General features: G+C 37.7%; 2 protein-coding genes across 4 annotated transcripts in view; both read left to right on the top strand.

The window, feature by feature from the left end:
* Window positions 1–7,236, top strand: part of RGS17 (regulator of G-protein signaling 17) — a 31,863-nt gene extending 24,627 nt beyond the window's left edge. The window contains exon 4 of the mRNA XM_010840843.1: window positions 6,345–7,236. Coding sequence (XP_010839145.1) covers window positions 6,345–6,533 — 189 coding nt within the window. The 3' untranslated portion in view covers window positions 6,534–7,236. The remainder of the gene's footprint in view (window positions 1–6,344) is intronic.
* Window positions 7,237–15,050: 7,814 nt separating this feature from the next.
* Window positions 15,051–26,264, top strand: part of MTRF1L (mitochondrial translational release factor 1-like) — a 14,575-nt gene continuing 3,361 nt past the window's right edge. The window contains exons 1-5 of one of the 3 annotated variants that reach the window (XM_010840842.1): window positions 15,051–15,276; window positions 18,087–18,166; window positions 20,026–20,209; window positions 20,797–20,960; window positions 24,896–25,013. In XM_010840842.1, the coding sequence (XP_010839144.1) occupies window positions 20,113–20,209; window positions 20,797–20,960; window positions 24,896–25,013 (379 nt within the window). In that variant the 5' untranslated portion in view covers window positions 15,051–15,276; window positions 18,087–18,166; window positions 20,026–20,112. Of the gene's footprint in view, window positions 15,386–18,086; window positions 18,167–20,025; window positions 20,210–20,796; window positions 20,961–24,895; window positions 25,014–26,264 lie in introns of all 3 variants that reach the window. The other 2 variants (XM_010840840.1, XM_010840841.1) reach the window with 2 other exon arrangements.

Below are 26,264 nucleotides of genomic sequence, written 5' to 3'. Positions count from 1 at the left end.
CTCTCAAGAGTCTTCAGAGAAGCCTATTAAATGTAGAGGAGGTCCCCATTCTTAAAATGTTATCAACATAGCATATTTCCTTCATGAAGCCAGTGTGCTGAAAATTACATTTTGTTGTTTTAAGATTATGTTATATGCATTTTTAACAACTTAAACATTATATTATAAGATACATGTTGACATGTTGACATGTATAGGACTCACTGTATCTCTCATTCTTGGTGTAGCACCCATTTCAAGAGGGGAAATGACCACATTTTAAATTTTAAAAAATCTAAAAACAAAAAATGTCATTTCTTTCAAAAGTAAGTTTTCTTTTTATGTGAGGTCCTCAAAGGTACCTCAAATGGAAGTAATAGAGAGGAATTTAAGATGAATAGTAGCCTTGCTATGCATTGCAGTTGCCAGTGGCAGCTCATATTAAGTATTGAAAAGATCAGCTCAGCAAAATAACTTTAATCAAACAGTCTGATTAAAAGTTGTAACCAACTTAAGCAACATTGAGCTATTGAGCAAAGAGATAATTGTAAATCTTGCAACAACTGTAAGACTTATCAGAATTACAGAAAACTATGTGTGTTCGGGGGAAAAGGCGATGGCACCCTACTCCAGTACTCTGGCCTGGAAAATCCCATGGACAGAGGAGCCTGGTAGGCTGCAGTCCCTGGGGTCACAAAGAGTCGGGCACGACTGAGCGACTTCACTTTCACTTCTCACTTTCATGTATTGGAGAAGGAAATGGCAACCCACTCCAGTGCTCTTGCCTGGAGAATCCCAGGGACGGCGGAGGCTGGTGGGCTGCAGTCTGTGGGGTCGCACAGAGTCAGACACGACTGAGGCGACTTAGCAGCAGCAGCAGCAGCATGTGTGTTCGGATATCTGGTGATGGTGTTGTCCTTAACCATGGCTGTAATCTAGGCCTGCCACTTAACTGTCGAACACTAAGCAACTCACTTCAGTGTTCTGTGGCCTCAGCTTCCTCATTTTATAGAATAATGGCCTGGGTGAAGCTCTAAAACCAACTAAATCTATGACTTTCAGGTTCTGCTGAATGACAGTTTTTATAGTAGTAGGTACTGTTTTCTTCTGATTTCACCCTAAACTCCTTCTATTCATAGTTGCTATCTAGGAGGAGAAAGCAAAAAGCCTGTTTAAAAACCAGAATTATCTAAAAATATTGTATATGTGATAGACATGTGGTCCCATGTGTGCACACAGACAGATGTCTCTTCATGCAAAATTATGTGAATTTAACAGTTTTGATGATTTAAATCAGTTTTTCCTAACAAAACTCATTTGATTGTATCTTTCTAGTTTTCTTTGTGCATGCATATTATCATTCAAAAATATGCATTGAGTACTTCCTGTGAGCCGGGTACTGGCCTAGATATTAGGGATATAATGGTGAACCTTACGGAGCTTTCATTTTAGGAAGACAGACAAATCATGTCAAAGACAAGTAATTAAAAATCGTGATAAGCATTATGATGGCGTGGAGGTCAAGTGATGTCATTAGAATAAGGTTAGTCTGGTAAGGTCACTCTGAGAAGGTAAAATTCAAGCTGATACGAAGTCTACAGGCATTGGGTTTGACGAAAAAGGTATTGTTATACATATGATCAATCAATGGCACCCCACTCCAGTACTCTTGCCTGGAAAATCCCATGGACGGAGGAGCCTGGTAGGCTGCAGTCCATGGGGTCGCTGAGGGTCGGACACCACTGAGCAACTTCACTTTCACTTTTCACTTTCATGCATTGGAGAAGGAAATGGCAACCCACTCCAGTGTTCTTGCCTGGAGAATCCCAGGGAAGGGGGAGCCTGGTGGGCTGCCGTCTGTGGGGTCGCACAGAGTCGGACACGACTGAAGCGACTTAGCAGTACTATTATTATCTTACATTGGGCTTAAAGTTTGTTGTTGATAAAATGCTCTTATGGATACTATTACAGTATAAATCTCACAATAACCCTTTAGCCTCTAGGACAGATGGCACCATTTTATAGCAAAACCAGTTGATTCTCAAAGAAGTAAAGCAGGGACAGTAGAATTATATCTGGTAGAGAGCGAACATAAGCCCAAGATCTTCTGATTCCAAGTGTAGCTCTTCTAACTACAATATGCTCGTTGTTATTCCATTGTTTAGTATTCTATTCATGACACAACTCTAGACTTCTGTGAACCCAAACTTAGAACTTGAGACACAGTGAGAACTAGCAACCTTCATCACATGTCTGAACTGTCCTTCAGAAGCAAGATAAACTTTCCCATCATTATTCGCCACCAGGAGTATGGTTACTGTACCAATGATCTTTGCTTCAAGAAATGCATTCCAATAGTCAGTCTTATTTGCAATATAGAATTATTTTCCATAGAAGTAACCGACACAAAGTAATATGGCTAAAAATGCATGTGGTAAAAAGTGTACTAAAACAGATAGGAGAATCAGATAGCCTTCAAATTTACAAAATTTTACATGAGACCAAAGTTAGTTAAAATTATAGAGAACATCTCCAGGAGCAGAAGCTATAGTTGGTAAAAATTTAACATGGGCTTACAAAGGAAAAAAAATTAATCAATATTTTACTTAGAAAAAAAATAGTAAAGCAGCTTCAGTAAAACTAAAAATAAAATGAAAAAAATGGGGGAAAATTAAATCATGGTATGTAAAAAAAGAAAATGTTCAAGGAATTAAGTTAACTTAGGAGGGTCTTTATGAGGATAAAAGACTTTCTGTGGTAATTCATTTTCAGTATAATTCCACCAAAACAATGTCCAAAGAATCAAAATTTTCATTGCATTTCTATGACCAGAAGGGGAAGTCAGGCTCAAAACTTGGTGTGCTGCCTTTTGGCCATATCCACCTACTTCACGTGAATTAGCTCCATGCATAGTATATAATTCAGTTTGACCCAGGTTTTCCCCAGTCACACAAACAAGATTTCTGTTTTCATTCTGCCCATTTTACCCCCACACTCTTGTTGAACCTTTAGCTTTCATTTCATTTTCCTCCCAACTAGTTTGTGGAGTTGCTGCTGCTGCTGCTGCTGCTAAGTTGCTTCAGTCGTGTCCAACTCTGTGCGAACCCATAGATGGAAGTCCACCAGGCTCCCCTGTCCCTGGGATTCTCCAGGCAAGAACACTGGAGTGGGTTGCCATTTCCTTCTCCAATGCATGAACGTGAAAAGTGAAAGGGAAATCGCTTAGTCGTGTCCAACTCTTAGCGACCCCATGGACTGCAGCCTACCAGGCTCCTCCGTCCATGGGATTTTCCAGGCAAGAGTACTGGAATGGGGTGCCATTGCCTTCTCCGTGTGGAGTTGCTGGTGGATATTTTTGTGTCTGTAAGCCACGTGCTGTTCTTCCCTGTCTCCTCCCTGTGGCAATGGATGGTTCCATCAGTTTCACTTACCGCCTCTCAACACGCCCACTTTTCCAGCACCGCTAAGACTGCTGGGTCAGGGCTGCCGGGTCTATCAGTGCTGTCGTGTGCCCAGCCCCATGGGAGTAGATTGTCTTTTTACTCTATTATTACAGCACTGCTTTGCTCCCTTTCCCTGTGGCTCAGTGGTAAAGAATCTGTCTGCAATTCAGGAGATGCAGGAGACATGGGTTTGATCCCTAAGTTGGGAAGATTCCCTGGAGCAGGAAATGGCAACCCACTCCAGTATTCTTGCCTGAAAAATCCTACAGTCCAAAGGGTTGCACAGAGTGGGGCTCGACTGAGCACACATTGTTTCCTTCACCCCGCAAAACGGGAGTCTGGGAAGACTGAGTAAGAAAAGAATTTGCATTACCTAGAATAGCTGTTGTCTTAGTGCTACTCAACTTTCTTTTCCCTTAAGTTATGTCTGTACAGGAAATCCCCTGGTGCCTTAGGCACTAAGGCATCTCACCCCAGATGAGACGGCACTACTCAGGGGTGAATCCTAGGGGGCCTAGGCTCAGGCCCATGCTGGGATCCACCCGCACTAATTTGTATTATAGATGTTCCACAATCGAAGCACAAAGAGGCCACAAGATGAAACCATAGATTGTCATACTCATGGGGTTTATCCTTGTTATTTGACCTCTCTACACGTCTTTTGACTAACAGACAACCTTTTCAAACAAACCACCAGATATTAAGGTAAATATTTTATTTTTTAAATGGAAATAGCAAATGTGTTTTTGTTACAGATTACTAAATGTTGAATGGTATTACTTTCTCTATGATATTTCACTACTGTTTTTAGTTTGAAAATAAAATTTAAATCATACAATGAAGACTCAACACATTTAATAATTCAAATTATTTTGCTTTCTGTCTTAAGATAACGAATATCATTCTAGCAACTGATAAACTGTTATCAGTTTATCATATGTTAAATATATATGTTAGGGAATGTATGTGTTAAATAGCATATATTCAATATGCTATTATTTACGAAATAAAGACCTCTTTTATCTCTTTATCACTAATCTAGTGTTCCTTTCTCCAATGAAACAAAAAGTACACAAGTTTGAAAGTAAAAGCACCATCTGCAAAAAAAATAGTAGAATATGTTTGTTAAGATTCACTTTATCATAATACCACATTTCAGAACAAGATCTATCAGTTTAAACTTCAGTATCAACATTTTCCTGTTGAGCGAGAGGCACAAATATTTTTTAATAAGAAGTTGAGCTTAAAATTCTGTGCTTTTTTACTTTGTACTTGATGATGATCCTTGTGGCAATAACACAGAGAATTAAACTTGACCCATTTCCAGAACTTTTTTTTTCTTTAGAATCTAGAGAGAATAACGCATAATTCAGCCAAGAAACGTTTAATTTTGTCTTTGTATAACTTAGTCTAGCAAAACCACAGAAATTTAGTCTGGATCACCACTTCCTGATGTATCTTCCCCCGCTAGCTGTCATCCTGGGGTGTTTCTATGAACTCAACTCCACATGGGCTATAAAGTTTAGGAATCTGGGAACACCAGAAAATATGAGTGGCTTCTCTCATTGGGACCATCTCAGATCCCAGGCTTATCCAAAGAATGGGTGGAAAATGAAGCCAGAACCAAAAAAGCTTTTGCAAGATGCTTGTGACAAAACCTTAGCTATACATATGAAGGCTTTGTATAGAAGTACATCATGAAATGGGTAGCTATGGATCACCATACCTTGGTCTTTGTTCAACAGTGAGAACGTCAGACACCAATCAGACTCAGAGGTGTTTTGCCTCTTGGAGGGTTTTTTTCTTTCGTTTCAGGAAAGAGCTTAGTTCTGTTTCCCGTAGCATGCCTTTATTGCTATTTAATCCTCCCCATTCCTTTTCCAACTTACCCTACCAGTTCCAACAGGATTAGCATTCAGGGAGAAAAAAACAAAAACAAAAAACAGAATCACTTGCAGAATTTAATTTCTTAAAATTACTTTACACTTTTCAAATAACACTGTATGGCTACTTTAATGGGTGCTCTGAGTTCCTACTGATATTTCTTCTTTCAAAGACTGCATTTCAAGAAATTGTTCTTCTAATCTTTAGTACAGAGTGATTTGGACGTATTCCTAGGGAAGGACTATAGCGTGTTCTGTGTGAACAGGTCTATAGTTGTAACACCTGAAGAGTATGTGCTCTGGTTCTGCTCTGCTCAGCCCTTCCACATTCCTGGTGTCATCCTGACACAGTAGGACTTGTTGGGACGTGAAACTGTCAGGTATCAGTATGTAATTTACATGTTGTTTTGACAGAGAACTACTCTCCGCTAGATTTTTATCTTGTTCAATGAAGAGAGTCAGCCCAGCAGTCATGTAATAGGAGGAGGTAACTTTGTATTCTGGTTAGGGGCTTCCTAGGTGGCTCAGACCGTAAAGAATCTGCCTGTAGTTCAGGAAACCCAGGAGAAGATTAGGAAGGTCCCCTGGAGAAGGGAATAGCAACCCACTCCAGTATTCTTGTCTGGAGAATTCTATGGACAGAGGAGCCTGGTGGACTACAGTCCATGGGGTCACAAAGAGTCAGGCACAACCGAGCGACTAACACACACACACACACAACTTTGTATTCTAGCTAGGGGACTCTCTAGCACTGCAACAATGAGAGAACTTGTCAAAAACTCCTGAATGAATGCATAGAAGGGGTACATCCAAGTAAGCCAAGATATCTGAACTCAAATTTTGGTTTACAGTTGGTTTTTGTTTAATTCAATTTTTGAAGGAAAAAAGTATGCAGGGTTATGAGAGCTTTGAAAACATAACCTCAAGATTTTTAGATTTACTCTTTAAGGTTTCTCTGAAATGTCATGAGCATATAGTTACTTGATTGAGATCTTTTGAAAAAATATTATTTAATGAATCTGCTCTTATTTCTTTTTAGGTCAGTCTCGATTCTCGAGTTAGAGAGGTGATCAATAGAAATCTGTTGGATCCTAATCCTCACATGTATGAAGATGCCCAACTCCAGATATATACCTTAATGCACAGAGATTCTTTCCCCAGGTTTTTGAACTCTCAAATTTATAAGTCATTTGTTGAAAGTACTGCCAGCTCTACTTCTGAATCTTAATTTTTATTAAAGAAAATCATTTTGGAGGGCTGCAATGAGAAATAAAAGTAGTTACGTAACACCTGAAACTGAGTTCCTGGAGAACTACAGTTTAGCAATCCTCAGGCTACTGTGAAAATACAACCATATGGTCTTTGGCTCCATTTTTATCAAGGTTTATCCGTGGTTACTTTGGAGAAAATACCACATAAAACAATGAATTGCCAAATTAAGTTTATTTCATTGAACATGCATTCATTCTACTTGCAAGCAAACTGTATTTGTAGTCCTATGAACAGTCTCCTAGTGTGCCCAGAGACTGCATGTGCCAAGTAAACCCGCTTCATTTGCCATTTAGTTTTCACAACACTTAAATCCAAATGGCATAACTTATATCTGTATTTAAGGACTTTTGTGCAATATGGTCTTATAGAAATAATTGCCCCAAAGTTGGCTGTGGTTTGCATTTTTAAATATACTCTAAGACAGAAAAAGCCAATTTTAAAATTGTAACTCTGATAGTCAACATGCTATATACTGTGTTCAGTACACTAACTTTGAAGCCAATATTTCTGTACATGAAAAAAGAGCTATTTATCTCTGTTTGTTGGAAAATCCTCATGGGGAATTCCTCTGGTTGTTCACTGCCAAAACTGTGGCATTTTCATTACAGAAGAGTTTGCTATGTAAAAAATAATATATACATATATATATGAGGAAAAAAGAAAAAAGCACAAAACAATTTGAAGATATTCTATCTCAATGACAAATCAAAGAGTGATATTGTTTTTAGTTGTAATAGAAGAAAATGAATCTATGTATATATCAGATGTCCAATACTGTAATTAATTTATTAAAGACTGGGTCTCCAGTTCTAAAATGGTTGCATAAAGTATGTACTTTAGCAAGAAAAAAAAAGCTTGATAACTTAGTTTTGGAATATAAAGAAAAGATTTAATAAAGGAATGCCTATATGTAGCATCTTAAAACTTTGGATGAATAGCATCTGGACTGTGGCATATTTTCGTTGAAAGTGAAATCCAGTAAAAGCTAAGGTTTTTAACGAAGAAAAGTTTTATAGGGGTTCTTTAGAAGATAATTCTCTACTTCAGACCTTAACTGTTTTCACGTAGTATCTTAAAAATAACTTATTTAAAATATGTTAAAACCAAACTATTAATTCTCATCCCTAATTGAAAGGCAGAACAGTGCTCAAATGTTTTAGCTGCCATATTATTTTTTTATAAGTACCACTAAATCTTTTAAGACAAAAAATACTTGCCTGACCTTGGCATGTACTTTTGACATTCAAGGAAACAGTATCCTGTCGTGCACACACAGACAACAGTGTCATATTTATATCAAAGTGTTACATTTGAATATTAATATCCCCTGGAGGCTATTTTTTTAATCTTAAACTTAATAAGTATAATATTGAGTAACCTAAAATGAAAGTTTTAAAAATATTTATATCCACTAAGAATACTGGCCTTATATTAAGGATGATATTAAAATTATAAGTTTCCTTTGTCATTTTTTAACTACCTCTCATTTTTTTAATTTATTAAACTTTTTTTAAGAAAAACAAGTTTGGGGTTTTCTTTTTAAAATTTACTTTACTTGAAAGGTTGGCATTGTAATTTTCTTTTTCCATAAAGTTAAACATTTCAAGAATTTTTTTATGTGAATTTGATTTTCTAATTTGTATAGCATTCAGGAGATATGATTAAAAGGGCTATAATCTTCCCTATGCAAATATTTTAACTGTTGCAGTGTTTGACAAAATGGGATTAAAAAAAAAACGTTTGCAGAGTAGAAAACAAAGCGTTCTGTTTACACTGGCGTTGCTGACTATCCTACCGTATTCAGCACTTTTAAATACATTCTTTATGAAAATGTAGTTAAAATATAAGATAGAAAATATTTATAATAAACATTTCTTTTAACAAATGCCTGTTTTTGTCTGAAAGTGTTAGTGTTAAGACATGCTTTATCCATGTCAATTAAATATTTACTGTTTGAATAATAGTTTTCAGTAACATAGTGGGAAAAGAGAGCTATGAAGATGTTTACAAAAAGTCATATTTTTTTCCTAACGAGTGAAGAAAAACCTAAAAGAATCATTACTTCTATCGTGAAGTTTATTGTTCCTAAACTATTTTTTTCTTGATTAGAGTTGAGTTTGTTATGCTACAATGATGTATACACATATATGTTATAATATCACATTTGTTCCTGTGTTTGAGGCACAATGTATGGTATACATGACTAGAAAATATGTAATATACAAAGATACACCGCATGAATCAAATTTTTTAAGTGTAGACTTTATATTCTTGTTGTTACTATATATGATGGTGACCTGCTAGTCATAAGTTATCTTTATAAGATACTTTGGACTATTAGATGAATTGTCTGTTTGACAATACTTTTAATATTTTACCAAATGTAAAAGATAGGGCCCTTATAAAGAGTCCTAATCTCTAACCCGGGGCATTTGTAGAATACAGATTTTGAAGCTGATATACCCTTTTGAAACCTGATTAGAAATGTGTTGAGAATGAGTCTAGGGTAGATTTACACATCAAATATCGATAACCACACTATGTGAGGACCTCTGTGCTAAATTCCTATTTTCAGGGGAGGGGAGAGCAACTCTTTTAATTTCAAAATGTTTTAAGTGTATCTAACAGTATGTCTATGTATCTGCAACTCTACCAATTTTTAAAGTATGGTGTAATTCTTTCTGTTTTAATTACAGAGCTATAATAAACAAACAAACAAACAAAAAAGCCCTCAACTGGTGTCTATGCTACCATTCCAAGAGCACAATATTTGTTTTGGTAGAGTTTGATTTTTTTCTAGAGAGTAAGTTCCTCCCTGAGGAAAAATTAGCACTTTAGAAGGTACACTTCATGTTTTACATTACCAAGATATCTTTGTATACTGTTAGAATCTGCTAATGTACACAGAAAGAGGTTAATGCTCTTTAAATAATGCCTAAGTTCAGATGTGTCTATAATGGAAAGAAAAGTAGAGGATATAGGTCATATATAAATATACATATATATTTATATAAATTGGAGACATCTGTTCAGAGATGCATTTTGAACTTAGATCACATTAAAAATGAATGGATGATGCTTCTTTACTTTGAATAATTGTTATTACGTTACCCAAAGGTAATACAGATATCCCAACAGTGTTATAGGGCAGCTCTAAGCTCAGTAGGTGCACTGGCAAAAGAACGATAGCAAAACACAATTTTGGTATCAACACTATGAAGTGCAAAAGTTAAGACCGTAATGTGGTCACTTTTTTTAATCTTAAAATATGTACATAAGATGACCAGTTGATATTTGGTCATATGCATGGGGTGTTTATTAGTATCCTTTCATGCTGCCTAGGTTGTTAGTGTGGAATGAAATGTGTATCATGTATTTACCTGAGAGTTCAGTTTTGCAAAAGGACTATAGAAATAGGTAAATAGTATTTATTTATTAGGGGCAAAAATACACTTTCACCCCATTAAGCTGATTTAAAATAATACCTGATTCTTATTTTTGAGTGTATCCTTTTTTTTCTATACACTTTTAACTTATATTGAAGAAATAGGTCATATTGTAGTTGTAACAAACTACATTTACAAAATGGCAATATACCAGATGCTTTGAGGAAGAAGTATGCAAGGAAGAAATTTAAAATACAGTCAGAAAATACAAAGTAAGCCACCTAAAAAGTCTATGGATAGGGCCCTATCAAACACAAGCTTTGAAAACTTTGCATTAGATGGCAAATTATTTTGAAAAGTGGGAAAGATATTTCTAGAATTGTTTTTTTACCTGTATTTATACTGACACTTTATGACCTTAGTTTTCAAAATATAACTTGCAAACACTTTGTATGCCCTTTTCAGTTTTTTTAATCTCTGACCAATATAAAATGTTTGTTCTTCTGAGAAAACAATCCATAAAAAGTTTAGTTATTACAACTGCAAATATTTACCAGTGAAACTGATATCGAAAACTTGTTTCAGATCTTCCTTGCAGCACTCTTAGTAGTATCCTTGGAACACACAACAATCCACAGAGGGATACATTTTCTTTCCAAATACCAGGCTTTAGTTATACATTTGTCTTCCAGTTATAGTTCTGTCTCATGTGACCTTGGGCAAATCATTTATCCTCTCTGAACCTGTTTCTTTCTCTTCAAATGAAGAATATAAAAATTTACAGGATTGTCATGAGAATGAATTAAACATAGAAAGAATGAAGTGTTACATATTATTATATCAAAGTTCTCTAGCTCAGTAATTCCCATTTCAAGAATGAATGCATTAAGTGCCTTCAACGCACTTGCCAAGATTTTTTTGAAACTGTACTTTAAAAATCTGATTGAATTATTCATTCAAAAAATACGATCAAGCTCATTTTAAGACAGAAGAATATATGAATATGTCTTTGCTTTGTTCAATAATGTGATTCAAAATCACTGTTCTCAGTTCAACATCATACTCAATCTACAAACAAGAAATGTTTCTTTCAATGACACACACACAGATATATTTAGATGTGTATATGCAGATGTGTGAGTGGGTGTATAATATTGTAGGTTTAAATCAAAGTTTAAGAGAAATCATTTGAAAATTTAAATTCCACAGGAAATAAACATTCCCAAGCATAGGAAGAATTTTTCAGTTAATCTGCCAAGTATATATGTAGGAGTTAGAGCTAAAACCCAAGTTAAAAAAGATAGCCAGTAGAAAACATTGACACTGCCATGGAATAGAAAGCATGCTTTTTACTATTAAGGTAGTATGATTTTTAAAATAAGTTTATCACGAAAGTAAGAGAATAAAAGGTAGTTGTGTGTTCATAAAATTTTTTATTAAACTTTTAATTTTAGAATAGTTTTAGATTTACAGAAAAATTGAAAAGATAGTACAGATAGGATCCATACATGTCACAGCCATGAAACATTTGTCACAATAAATGAACCGATACATGGATGTTCAGTCACAAAGTCCCGTCCAACTCTTTGCAACCCCAGAGACTGTAACCCACCACTCCTCTGTCCATGGGATTTTTTTCAGGCAAGACTATTGGAGTAGGTTGCCATTTCCTTCTCCAGTGAACCAATATCAATGCATTATTAAGTCCATACTTTATTCAGATTCCTTTGCTGTTGTTCGGTTGCTCAGTCATGTCCGACTCTCTGAGACACCATGGACTGCAGCATGCCAGGCTTCCCTGCCCTTCTTTGCTTTTCATAATTTTTTTTTTTCCTGTTCCAGGATTCTGTTCAAGATATGGTATTACATTTAGTCATCATGTTACCCTCTTAGCTATGATGTTTTCTCAAATGTCTCTTGTTTTTGATAACCCTGGCAGTATTGAGGAGTTACAGGCCTAGTATTTTGTAAGATGTCCCTCAACTGGAATTTTTCTGATCATTTTCCCATGAATAGACAGGTGTTATTAGATTTTGGAGGAAAGACCACAGAAGTGCCATTCATATCACACCATATCAAAGGTACATACCATCATCAACATGACTTATTGTTGATGTTGAACGTCATCGTCTGACTGAGGTAGTGTCTGTTAGATTTTTCCACTGTAAAGTGATACGTTTTTTAAGAGGGTATTTTGGAGGTAGATTTACTGGACATTTACACTGACATAATACTCAGAGCAGATTCCTCAGCGCTGCTATTAGTTTCCACTAAATGACTGCTAACAAACATTATGAAGAAAATATAATGAACTGGAAATTGATATAGGAAAGTAAAACTCCAAAATAGTGTTAACTTGAATATTCACTTAATGGGGGTGAAAGTGAATTTCTTCTCTTGAATTACATGTATAATTACCTTAATCCTCTACGTCTCTTGGGTAGTGAAGATTTTAGTCTTACTGTCTTAAAAGGTAGTCTCAATTGATGGTCATTTTGGTGAGTACTTTTCTATATTGCCTTTCACTGAACAATGAACACCGAATACTGGAATAATGTAAGACTTGATTTTTTCCGTCTTGCTTTAACCTATTTGTCATAAATACAATGTTTCTTGTATATGATTTTAAGATGTTTGCTAAATATTAAAAATAATTTCAATGTGTTCGATTCTTGTAAAATTTATCATATTGAACATGTGTAAATTTTTGCTATGTTCATTGTACTTAATAATCTATATCCATATTTTGGAGTTGATCAATATTTATTAGTGGACCATAAAGAAGTTTTGAATGCATGAATATAACTTGAGATACCATGCTTGGTTATTTTGAAATGCCAAAATAACTGTAGGTACTTATAAATTGAATAGATAATCCAGATTATTTTTCCTCTAAGTTGTTTTGGGTTTTTATTCCTCCTTCCTTGAATCTATTTTATTATTTTTACCTATGTACAATAAGACTTCCTGAAAATGCTAGAATTTTCAACATATAATAGAAGTTGAGCATGACAATAATGTAAGAAAATTCAGAAATCTCAAACGGTATAGATCTTTGACTTTTCAAAGTAAATCAAACTACAGCTGTTTTCATTTGACTACACTGTGGACACCCATGGATATTACTGTAAAACACACATGCATTACACACTGACTTTTTTTAAATGTTTTGAATTAATAAAGAATTCACCCATGTATCCTTAGACAAGTCACTGTTTCCTCATTGGTGTCACATTACAGGAGTAAAGGTACACTTATTTATATTACTTAAATTGCTTACACATCTGAGGGAAAATAATTTCTGGCTGGATTCTTTACATTATTTTACAAGGTTATTGCTTATTACATTTTTGCACCTTTGCACCTTTTATAAGTAATGAAGTATGTTCATGAAATGACTTGTTTTGAAAATTCAGCTGAGAGTTTGGAGTCAAGTAGCTCCCCCCAATTCTGTGCTTAAAACAATATTCAAAGTTGAGTTTAGACTTGAGAAATACCTGTTCCTAAAAGAGATGTAGATAACCTCATCAGTCCTGTTCTATACTCGGATTTGAATTTAAGATTCGATTTCAATCACTACTTTAAAGCAAGACAATTTTGTAAAAGTAGTGTGGCTTTAATTCACATACAAAATGAAAGAAGATTTGAGTTAGTGGAAGCTTCTAAGTAGCCAAACATATTTCTGTTTTATATTGTTTGGAGAGTGATCTCATTCCTCTACTTCACTTTGCATTTGTATGTAGAGTACAGAAATGAATACAGCAGAGGCAATGCAAGCGCATTTTATAAGAATTTTATACTTAACAATTTTGATTAGATGACTTAAGTAAGGATGACTGAACCTTGCAGAGGACTCCTGTATTTTTATATTTAAAAAATAAATAAATGAGAAACTTTTTCAGTATGTCAGGTCTCTGTACAGTAAGTAAGCCCTGCTCAAACTAGTTAGGTGGTGAGAGTTCCCCAATTGAGAGTTCAGCTGTAGCGTCCCCAGGCCTCTCTGGGTTGTATTATACTCTCCTATATATTCTTCGTGGAGAAGGAAATGGCAATCCACTCCAGCACTCTTGCCTGGAAAATCCCATGGACGGAGGAGCCTGATAGGCTACAGTCCATGGGGTCGCAAAGAGTCGGACACGACTGAGCGACTTCACTTCACTTCATACATTCTTCTGGTGGTCTATGAAGAGGTCTTTAAAAATTCAAAAGCATTACACGAATAAACTTCAGTATTCTGGGCACTAATCCACCATGTCAAATTGGCGGGCGGGGCCCCCGGAGGCGGGGCTGTCAAGGCTTTGCTTGGCAGTGGTTAGCAGCAAACAGGAAACGAATGGCTCAACGTCTTTAAAAAGCAGCCGACTAACAAGGGATAAGTGAGACTAGGCAGGAGAATCGGTGTGGAAGCAAGTCGTTTAAAGGCTATGTAAATTAAGTGGCAGATAAAGGGCAGGAAAGTAGATTTTGCTAAATCACTCGGTAACTGGTCTTCGAATCCACTTGTCACGTCCCATTAATACGAGCCTTCAGATCAGATCAGATCAGATCAGTCGCTCAGTCGTGTCCGACTCTTTGCGACCCCATGAGTCGAGCCTTAACCACCGTCGAAAGGAGAAACAGGAGAACGAGAAATGGAAGAGGAGTAAACACACATACACACACTGATGGCCATTCTACAATTCGCCTTTGGGAACGTCAGTCCAGACTGACATCTGTACTGTGATCTCAGCTCCTGTAGCTGACACTGGACGGTCCTCCAGCACGGTATTTGAAAGCTTCACTGAGTACCTGAGAAGCAATCTTGACGTCAGAAAGCGTAATAACAGTCTATGCCTTTCCCCTTCCGGCCTAATACTCCGCCCCGGCTCGTTACAGGAGGCGTTTCTGACCCACCCTTTAGAGGAGGAGCCCGAGGTCTCTCAGACCCGCCCCTATCGCTTTTAGCTCTGCATCTCAACTTCCGGCCTCCGCGAATACTACGGCTTTTAATAATGCATGACCGGAAGTTCCCAACCAGGCTTCCTGGAAGCCCCTTTAAACTGGCGCATGAGCTGGGCGGAGCTCGGATAGGCCTCGCCCCTGTGTCCGAGCCTCGCGGTATCGCGAGATTTGCTCTGTCCGGAACTTCCGGGTCTTGTTTGCCATGGTGGACTGGCTGTAGTTATGCGCCCCAGGTTAGTTTGGAATGTTTTTCGGGGCTTTTGGGCCCGCCGGGGTGTTGTACCGGCCCGCCGACACCTAAGCTGCAGTAACCTGCCCCTGGAGGAGCTGTTCGCCCGCGGCGGAGCTCTGCGGACCTTCCTAGAGCGCCAGGTAGGCTCTGAAGCCCAGTTTCAGGTCAGGCGGCCTGAGCTGGTGGCGGTGGCCAAACTTCTGAGCGACAAGGAGCAGGAGCTGCAGGAGACCCAGCACCTGCTTCATGGTAAGGGCCTGGCCTAGGGCAGCGGGATTCAGAGCGGAGTCTTGACTCTTCATTTGCCCTTTGCACCAAGCCGCCGGTCACGCCTCCACACACTCTGATTTTGAAGTTTTTACTCAGTTGCAGCTCTTTATGGTTTACACCAGAGGTCAAGACATCATTATGTTAGTTCTGGTCCCCATCCTCTCCTTGTGCTCTTTTGACAGTGCTGTACGCCCTTTTACAAAACTTAAGTTGACTTTAATTGGTTGCGTATTTAATGGCAGGAGATGAGCTCACCGAAGACAAGGCCCTATTCCTGTTAAGGAGTTGAGAGCATTGTTTCTCAGTGTGGTAGAGCGGCCACCCGCAAAAGTGACAGAAAAAATGCGTGCTAAGTAAACCCAGACTGGAACTCTGAGACCTAGAACATGCGGCGGTTTTAACAAGCTTGCCAAGTGATTCTTGCCCTTTCGAATCTGGATGGGGCTCAAGTTACTTAATTTGCACAAATTCCTGGGGATGCCTAGTGGCTGGCCTGTGGCCAGCCAGAGGAAAGGTTCTAGAGAGGGTCACAGTCTACTGAAGCAAGAAAATTAATTCTGATACAGCTGATAAGTGAGAACATAGATCAGTAAAGACCTGGGAGAGCAAGGAGAACTTGGAAGGAGAAAGGCTTGTACAGGTATAAAGGCCCAACCTTAGATGATATAATAATAGTTTACCTTTAATCGATCCTTTGCCTCCTCTAGGCTTTGCTTTTCTTTGTCTATTAACTCATCCAGTTCACATAATAAACTATGAAGTAGGTTCTTTTAGCCTCATGCAGCAGAAGAGGAACCTGAGATACAAAGAGAACATAGCTCTGCCCAGGTTAAACTACTCTTAAGGAATAGAGCTTGAATAGGACTGACTCCAAATCTCATGCTCTTAAACACTGCATTCTGTGTTAACTGAGGAAGGGGTAGGTTTGGGGAGGCGAGGGGTAGCGGGAGGGTGGGGTTAACCATTTTGTAAGAAGGCTCAAATACTAACCTGCAAAGTTTGGTTTCATCCTTTTGGCAGAAGGAAGCCAGCAGAAGCTTTTGGATTGGGAGTGAATAATGGGAATAGCTTTGTTGCTTAGGAACTTTGATGGGAGGCAGTTGAGAAGCAATCTGGAACAGGACTAAAGATGCCATGGAAGACAGAAGGCTAATGCAACTGTATAGTTGAGACTTAAGGAGAGTCTAAATTAAGTGATTTAAGAGAAGAAGCTGCCCAGAGTGTTAAAGAAAAAAAAAATTAGAAGTATTTTTTTAGGGGAAAATTAAATCAGTTTCATAAGCCAAGCTTCAAGTCCCCGTAGCAGCCACAAAGCCTTAATATAAAAAAAAAAAAAAATTATATTCAATACATGTTGAAATTGATAGTGTTTGGGGGACCTGAATTAAATAAAATGAAGTATTTAAGTTAGATTACTTCTACACCCTAGTTCCAGTCTTCTTCATCTTAACCGGAACACTACATTTCAGAACTAATAAGGCCCCTTAGAAGTTATCCAACTCATATCTTTCATTTACTCTTGAGATTACTGACATTCAGAGACGTTAGGAGAGATGTTCTAAGAGAATCTTAGTGGTTGAACTGGGGCTCTAATTCACTTTTGCTTTTTTAAATGAAGCACATTTTTCCATTTCACCAAATCTCATAACCCATTCTTACCAAAATGATATCCTGCCATATCACCAACACTCCCTGTATTTGTTTATCTCAATTTGCTGCTGTTATTATTTCTCATTGAGTTAACCCTTTTTTCCTTTATTCTGCGCATCTCTAAAACAAAAAATTGCTTCTGCATGCTGTTATTTTAATATTTAACCACATAATGTTTTAGGCTGTTATTTTTTGTGAGCTTTTCTCCCCTAGAATAATATAAAGAAACTAAAATGATCTAAAATCCTGCCTTGAGGGCAAGTGTTACATGTTATTCCCAGTTCCCAGCATAATTGGTTCTTAGTAAATGAATAAGACATTCCAGCCAATACAGAGTTTGATCTTTCAACAGAGATAACAAACTGTAATAGCTAATACAATTTCCGCTTCTCTCTGTTTTATAGGTTGCATGTTGTCCATCAGATAGAGGAAAGAGGAGGTATATTTTGTAAGGTAAAAGTGAAAACTAGATGAAATAAGAACTAGAGTAAAGCCTGAAAGAGAAGAAGAGTACTTCTTGTAGGTACTCTGTGAATATCAGGCAGGGTCTAAATGTTTAGGTGGATACTTTTATATTAATGAAGCATTTCCTAATAAGACAATAAATAACTTTCTACTTTTTAACTCAGTTTTGGCTTTACTAATGGTGCCTTATATTTCCCTCTGATCTAACTTACTCAGTGCATTCATTCGTTATTGTAGAGTCCTAAGTCTGAAAACTAAAAGCATATTTGTTAATATGAATAGTTGGGGGAGGAAGAATTATAGAAAAGTTTAGTAGCTTCTTTGTATTTTCCCATAGAGATTATTTTTATTTTTAACTTCTACCCTTCTCATCAGGAAAAAAGTTTTTGTTTTTTAACTGCATGCTCATAAAAACTAGTGCATAAAGTGCTATAAATTAATGACAGTTATTAAAAAAGGGTAATTGTTATATTTCCCTTCAGCAGTGACAAAACTTTTACCTTGAACTCTGTCAGCTATTTAATACTAATTAAGGAAAACTCAACCTGCTGCCTTTTTTTCTTAGATGAAAATGAGGACTTAAGGAAACTTGCCGAAAATGAAATAACTTCATGTGAAAAAGAAATAGCTCAATTAAAGCATCAGGTATGGCATTTGTGCAAAGAATAAAGCATTCTGCTATCACTTCCATTATATTTTACTAGAACTTTATAAAAGCAAGTCAAGAACTAATCAGCATGCTAGTATTTACAATTATAAACCTGGTTTTTAAAGCAGAAAAAGCATACTCCCTGTAGCTCTGTTTTTATCATACTAAAAGGATTGTAGAAATCTGAAAGAAAGATGAATGTCACATTAATAGAATTTTCCAAGAAGGCAATGAAATGTTGATAATGTGTTTTCTCTCTTTTGTTTTTTAAGAGAGGTGAGGGTGGGGGTAGACATGAGTAGAAGAGACTGTGGAGCAATGGTAGGTGGAAGCAGGAATATTTCTTTATCTTTTTGTCTTTGATACTCTTATAGAGTGCCAGCCTGGACTAGGCCCCTTAGGATTTTGAAAACAGAATTGCATTTATATCTAAGAGTATTGGCTTTATATCTAGGAGAACTGCAGAAGAACATATTAAGTTAGATGAAAAATCATGAAATTAGATCCATTGTTAATTCTGTAAAGCAGAGCTTTAAGGTTTACAGCAGTTATCTCTGGAAATATAAGTGAAAGAACATGATAAAGTGAGGACGGAGCTTGGAACTGGGATGCTTAACATAGAAATTCTCTCTCTTTACCTAAGTGTGGAACTTACCAAAAATTAATTTCCGCACTACCTACTCTGGAAGAAAAGTTCCACAATAGATTGAAAAGCTTCAGGTAACTTGGCTTCTACTCTATAAACTTTTTGTGGGGTAGAAGAATGCGTGTATTAACGGTTTCTGTTTGTTGGCTAGTAATTCACAGGTGTAAATTGCGTCGTGCTAGTTCAGGATGTGAATGGGCACATTCTGTTGGCACAGGCTAGAGCTACGGGAAAGCAGGAGAACAAGGCCAGCTCCTGGCCAGCACACCTTGGCGATGCTTCAGAACTCAGGGAGACTTGGGTTCAAGTTCTAGCCCTTCCACTTTCTAGTTGTAGGGTATTGGCCAACTAGGGTTAAACTTATTAGTTAAGTTAAACTTGAGAAACTTAGTTTTCACATCTTAAGGTGGAGCTGTTAATAGTACCTGCCCAAGATGTATTAAGAATTAAAATACATAAAGTCCTTAGCAGAGTGCCTCTCTATTAAAGAACCATTTTTATAAATGTTGGCGGCTTTTCTTTCTTGATCCACCTCATCTGAGAAGTCTGTCTTCTATTGTGTCTGTGTCTAACACACACTAAAGTGTGAAACATACAATTTTAGTGGAAGGAAGACTGACTTAGGCACAAGGATCTGAGTTCCAGTAACTGACACTTTGCTTTTTAATTCATCATTGCACTCTGTTAATCTCATTTTCTTTGACTTGTAAAATGAGGGTATTGGACCAGATCATCTCTTAAGAGCCTCTGCAGTTCCAAAATTGCACATGTCTCTTCCATATTAAAGAAGCTTAGGAAAAATACAAATGCAATCTGAGTGTTCTTTCCCTGCCATAGTAGGCTATAAATCTCCAAGGATTGCTTCTTATGCTTGCTACACACAATACAGTGTCCTTTTCACAGCAAGGACTTAATCATTAACTGAATAGAGAACTAATATACATGAACACCAAAAAGAAATAAACTTGTAAGTTTTAGCTGAACCTTATAGCATTTGTAATGTAGTTATAACATTAATATTTTTAGAAGTTATGCATTGTATGGTCTAGTTGGCAAGATGGTTGAATAGTAATCAGCAATATTAAGGTATTTGCTTAGAGAAACTTTTTTAAGTAAATTAAATATTTAAAATTCTATATCTAATCACTGAGCTCTTTTTCAAATATTTTAAATCTTAATTATAGGAGGGGTGATATTTTTTATTTGCAGATTATCTTACTTTTGGTTCCCTCAGAAGAAACAGATAAAAATGATTTGATCCTGGAGGTAACTGCAGGAGTTGGGGGTCAGGAGGCAATGTTGTTTACCTCAGAGATATTTGATATGTATCAGCAGTATGCTGCATTTAAAAGATGGCATTTTGAAACCCTGGAATATTTTCCAAGTGAAATAGGTCAGTAAACTGTTTGGTTTGTTTTGAGAAAAGCATAGATTTTATTTATTTATGTGTATTTTAGGGAAAGGGTTGGAAAGACCATGATTAAGCTTTATAATTTTTGTGTAAGGAGGATTAAGTAGTTTTATGCTTATCATTTACTTAATAATTGTTGCTGTTCAGTTGCTAAGTCGTGTCCAACTCTTTGCGACCCCATGAACTGCAGCATGCCAGTCTTCCCTGACCTTCACTATCTCCCAGAGTTTGCTCAAACTTAATAATGTTGAATGCAGAAATATTACCAGTTTTGAAATGGCCTATAAAATACTTGTCATTCAGTGGCTAATGGTTTTTTAAAAGTAGTCCTTCAGGGTGTTACTGAGTCAGTTTATTGACACCATAAATGCTTTATGTTTAATAATTATAAACAATAAAGATACTAAAACACTGAATATCATAGACTTGCTAAAGGCTTTCAATGTTTCACAGTTGATGTGTTTATATAAGTTTGTAGCTCTTTTAATTATATTTCAAGATGGTAGAAGTGATGGTCAGTTATTTGTAATTGGCAGGAATAACAAACGTCTTTCACCAATGTTTTCAAGGTGGCCTTAGACATGCATCTGCCAGCATTGGGGGTTCAGAAGCCTATAAGCACATGAAGTTTGAAGGAGGTGTGCACAGAGTCCAGAGAGTGCCCAAGACAGAGAAGCAAGGCCGCATCCATACCAGCACCATAACTGTAGCCATCCTACCGCAGCCCACCGAGGTGAGGCACCATAGCCCCCCTCCCGGGAGTCCTAGCCCAGCACAGCACCTGCCCCCAACTAACACTCACCTCACTGAACTGAGTATCTCCTTTTCTTATTTGACTGTCATCTTGTATTTTAATTCATTTTTCAAATATATTATCGCAGTCCAATAGGTATGATTTTAACAATAAATGGTAAGAATTAAGGACATATAAGTGAACTTAAGGGCTTCCCTAGTGGTTCAGTGGTAAAGAACCCACCTGCCAATGCTGGAGATGTGGGTTCAATTCCTGGGTTGGAAAGATCCCCTGGAGAAGGAAATGGCAACCCACTCCTGTATTCTTGCCTGGGAATCCCATGGACAGAGGAGCTGGGAGGGCTGCAGTCCACGGGGTTGCAAGTTGAACACGTTCAGTTCAGTTCAGTTCAGTTCAGTTGCTCAGTCGTGTCTGACTCTTCGCGACCCCATGGACTGCAGCATGCCAGGTTTCCCTGTCCATCACCAACTCCCGGAGATTACTCAAACTCATGTCCATTGAGTTGATGATACCATCCAACCATCTCTCATCCTCTGTCGTCCCCTTCTCCTCCTGCCCTCAATCTTTCCCAGCATCAGGGTCTTTTCCAATGAGTCAGTTCTTGCATCAGGTGGCCAAAGGATTGGAGTTTCAGCTTCAACATAAGTCCTTCCAATGAATATTCAGGACTGATTTCCTTTAGGATTGACTGGTTGGATCTCCTTGCAGTCCAGGGGACTCTCAAGAGTCTTCTCCAACACCATTGTTCAGAAAAAGCATCAATTCTTCAGTGCTCGGCTTTCTTTATAGTTCAACTCTCACATCCATACATGACTACTGGAAAAACCATAGCTTTGACTAGATGGACCTTTGTTGGCCAGGTAATGTCTCTGCTTTTTAATATGCTGTCTAGGTTGGTCATAGCTTTTCTACCAAGGAGCAAGTGTCTTTTAAATTCATGGCTGCACTTGCCATCTGCAGTAATTTTGAAGCCAAAAAAAATAAAGTCTGTCACTGTTTCCATTGTTTCCCCATCTAATTTGCTATGAAGTGATGGGACTGGATGCCATGATAATAGTTTTCTGAATGTTGAGTTTTAAGTCAACTTTTTCACTCTCCTCTTTCACTTTCATCGAGAGGCTCTTTATCTTTAGTTCTTCACTTTCTCCCATAAGGGTGGTGTCATCTGCATATCTGAGGTTATTGATATTTCTCCCAGCAATCTTGATTCCAGCTTGTGTTTCATCCAGCCCGGCATTTCCCATGATGTACTCTGCATGGAAGTTAAATAAGCAGGGTGACAATGTAGAGCCTTGACATACTCCTTTCCCTAGTTGGAACCAGTCTGTTGTTCCATGTCCAGTTCTAACTATTTCTTCTTGACCTGCATTTAGATTTCTCAGGAGGCAGGTCAGGTGGTCTGGTGTTCCCATCTCTTTAAGAATTTTCAAGTTTGTTGTGATCACACAGCCAAAGCTTTTGGCGTAGTCAATAAAGCAGAAGTAGATGTCTTTCTGGAACTCTTTTGCTTTTTCGATGATCCAGCGGATGTTGGCAATTTGATCTCTGGTTCCTCTGCCTTTTCTAAATCCAGCTTGAACATCTGGAATTTCACGGTCCACGTACTGTTGAAGCCTGACTTGGAGAATTTTGAGCATTACTTTGCTAGCATGTGAGATGAGTGCAATTGTGCCATAGTTTGAGCATTCTTTGGCATTGCCTTTCTTTGGAACTGGAATGAAAACTGACCTTTTCCAGTCCTGCAGCCACTGCTGAGTTTTTCAAATTTGCTGGCATATTGAGTGAAGCACTTTGACAGCATCATCTTTTAGGATTTGAAATAGCTGAACTGAAATTCCATCACCTCCACTAGCTTTGTTCATAATGATGCTTCCTGAGGCCCACTTGACTGCACGTTCCAGGATGTCTGACTCTAGTTGAGTGATCACACCATCATGGTTATCTGGGTCATGAAGATCTTTTTTGTATAGTTCTTCTATGTATTCTTGCCTCCTCATCTTAATATCTTCTGCTTCTGTTAGTCCATACCATTTCTGTCTTTTATTGTGTCCATCTTTGCATGACTTGGTGACTAAACAACTACAAAGTCATATGATGTTGCATTGTCTATTTTTCTCCACTACTAAGCTTACAGCAGGTATTTTGAGACCATATAAAGGAGAAACAATATTAAATAGAGTTTACGAGCTGCTTGCCTTTATGGCGACTCGCTTTGTGTGACTTGTTCCCAGAATATCAATAGCAAGAATCCTGTTTTAATAAAGGGTAACTACTTTACAGAATTGTGAGTTTATAATCCAATCATTAAAATAGTAACACATCGCTACATTGTACACAATGAGTATACTTTATTTTCACCAGCAAATTCTCAGTCTATATATTTTTAAGTAGCTTAGTTGGGGAGTTATATTTTGCTTACATCACTTACACTGAAAAGTGATGGGAAATTTTTAACTTCTTTTTTTAGAATGAAATAAGCACGTGAGAAGGAAGCTTGAGGATTTCTGTTTATTACTTTTGAGAAAGTCTGTATTACTGTCTAATAGGGTACATGGAGTTCCTTTCTTTAGTCTAATTTTTGTAGGAAATCTAGGTGAGGAACAGGATAGTTAAGGGAGAGAGGGAAGCAGGATAAATGGCAAAAGCAACACCTTGATACTAGTCACTTTGGCTTAAGCATCTTGGAGATAGAGATTTTCAGGAAAAGATGGAGACTGAGGTCCATGTATCATCTCATTTAATTCTTCCTAGCAACAGTAATGGCACCCCCCTCCAGTACTCTTGCCTGGAAAATCCCATGGATGGAGGAGCCTAGTGGGCTACAGTCCATGCGGTCGCTAAGAGTCGGACACGACTGAGCGACTTCACTTTCACTTTTCACTCTCATGCATTGGAGAAGGAAATGGCAACCCACTCCAGTGTTCTTGCCTTGAGAATCCCAGGGACAGGTGAGCCTGGTGGGCTGCCGTCTATGGGGTCGCACAGGGTCGGACACGACTGAAGTGACTTAGCAGCAGCAGCAGCAACAGTTAAGAGCTACATAGGGAGACCTAGAAGGCCTGTGAATGATAAGATGCCTGCTGCTAGAGTTGTGGACATCTCACAGAGTGGGTATAATTCATGCAAGAGCTCTTTAAATGCAGTGCTTTGGATGGTGACTGCCAGGACAGAGCATTATGCTGATATCAGATCCAGTGTATTTGTGAATTGAATCTGTATCCTTGACTTCTTGGTATTAGCCATTTCCATTCATCTCTGCTCTGCCTCTAAGTATGTTTAAGTCTTCCTGTATTTAAAATGAAACAAAATAAAACCTTCCTGTAGTGTTTTAGCGTCTTTTTTTTTTCCTCCACTAAAGTCTTTTTGAACTCAGAAATCATTTTAGTGATTATATTCACATTTCTATTAATAGCTGAGATCTGCCATTGGTAATAAGAGGGTAGTTTACAGAGAAGTCTAGTTTTTGAGGATTAGGGAGGTTTTGTTTTTATTTTGCATTATATTTTGATACTTATCCACTGTGTGCATGCTAAGACACTTTAGTTGCTTTGTGACCCTGTGGACTGTAGCCCATCAGGCTCCTCTGTCCATGGGATTCTCCAGGCAAGAATACTGGATTGTGTTACCATTTCCTTCTCCAGGGGATCTTCCTGTCCCAGGGATTGAACCTGCGTCTCTTATGTCTCCTGCACTGGCAGGCGGCTTTACCACTAGTGCCACCTGGTGAGCCCCACTCTTCAAATAAGACAAGTCTTTAAAAAAATGGTATCCTTCCAATTATTTTCTCTTCTTAAAATTAAACCTTCCAAATCTTAATACGAATATTATCTATGACGTGCATTTTTATAAATAATTCTCTTTGAACAGATCACACATGTAATTTTCAAAACTCCCAACTTTTCTCTTATGTATAGATTAACCTGGTGATTAATCCTAAGGATTTGAGGATTGATACTAAGCGAGCCAGTGGAGCCGGGGGGCAGCATGTGAACACCACAGACAGTGCTGTCCGGATCGTTCATCTCCCAACGGGTGCGTGGTTCCTTCTTCAACATAAAAATCAAACTCTGAATGACTTTTCCTCTGAAACAGATCTTCAGTTACCAGCAACGTATAGGCTACTAGGAACTGTTTATTTTCAACACTTGATTTATCTCGATTCCTTAGCTGAAACTCCGTAGGATACTTACAAAGGCAGGAAGAGGGAAAGATCCGTGCCCAGGAAATTTCCACATTAGTGATTATATCACTAATTATAAAAAAAATCCTCACAGTGAAGTAATATCATGGGTGATCCTTTAAAAGAAAATGCTCTAAATCACCAGTTTTTAGTGTTTTTTGGAGAGAGGAGAAAATGAATTCCTTTGAGAAAATGAAAACTTGGACCTTTTACCCAGAAACATGCTTATATACAAAGTTTTGCATGCAATTTCAGGGGCTTCTTTCCATTAAGTCCATCTGCAGACATCTGGGGGTTCTGTCCTGATTATAGTGTTAGGCAGTGGAGCTGTAATTTTTTTTAAGTCTTTAGAATTGTGTTAGATAGAACTACATGTGTTTTTACAAGTGTTGCTCCAGTGACTTACATGTGAAAAAGAGCACAAGGATAGGAAACCTCAATCTTCCTATAAATGATCTCAGATAGGCATAATTCCCATGGTTGGTAGTGCTTGCTGGCAGTGCTTGCTTGATTTTTTCTCTTTTTTTTAAATGAGAAAATTCTCATGTTAAACTTTAAGATGATGTTTTATGTAACACATAGTATATAAACAGGAATAAAAATATTAATACTGATTATCTCTGGTAATAACATTAACTTTTATAGTTCAGTTTGTATAATGAGTAGTTACTACTTTTTGAAAAAAAATGTGACTAGGTAAAAGTACCAGAAAATAATCCATATTAAATGACTAATGCTTACTCTTCAGTATGTATGCTTTCAGTATGTAAATATTTTGAGCTGTAAGTCCAATTTTCAGTTTTCTAATAACTGTAAAATTATCTGTTATGTGTATCAGATCAGATCAGTCGCTCAGTCATGTCCGACTCTTTGAGACCCCATGAATCCCAGCACGCCAGGCTTCCCTGTCCATCACCAACTCCCGGAGTTCACTGAGACTCAACGTCCATCGAGTCAGTGATGCCATCCAGCCACCTCATCCTCTGTCGTCACCTTCTCCTCCTGCCCCCAATCCCTCTCAGCATCAGAGTCTTTTCCAGTGAGTCAACTCTTCACATGAGGTGGCCAGAGTACTGGAGTTTCAGCTTTAGCATCAGTCCTTC

The sequence above is a fragment of the Bison bison genome, unplaced genomic scaffold, assembly GCF_000754665.1.
Source record: "Bison bison bison isolate TAMUID 2011002044 unplaced genomic scaffold, Bison_UMD1.0 scf7180017864148, whole genome shotgun sequence".
NCBI lineage: Eukaryota > Metazoa > Chordata > Mammalia > Artiodactyla > Bovidae > Bison > Bison bison.
This window is presented reverse-complemented; position numbering and strand designations above follow the sequence as displayed.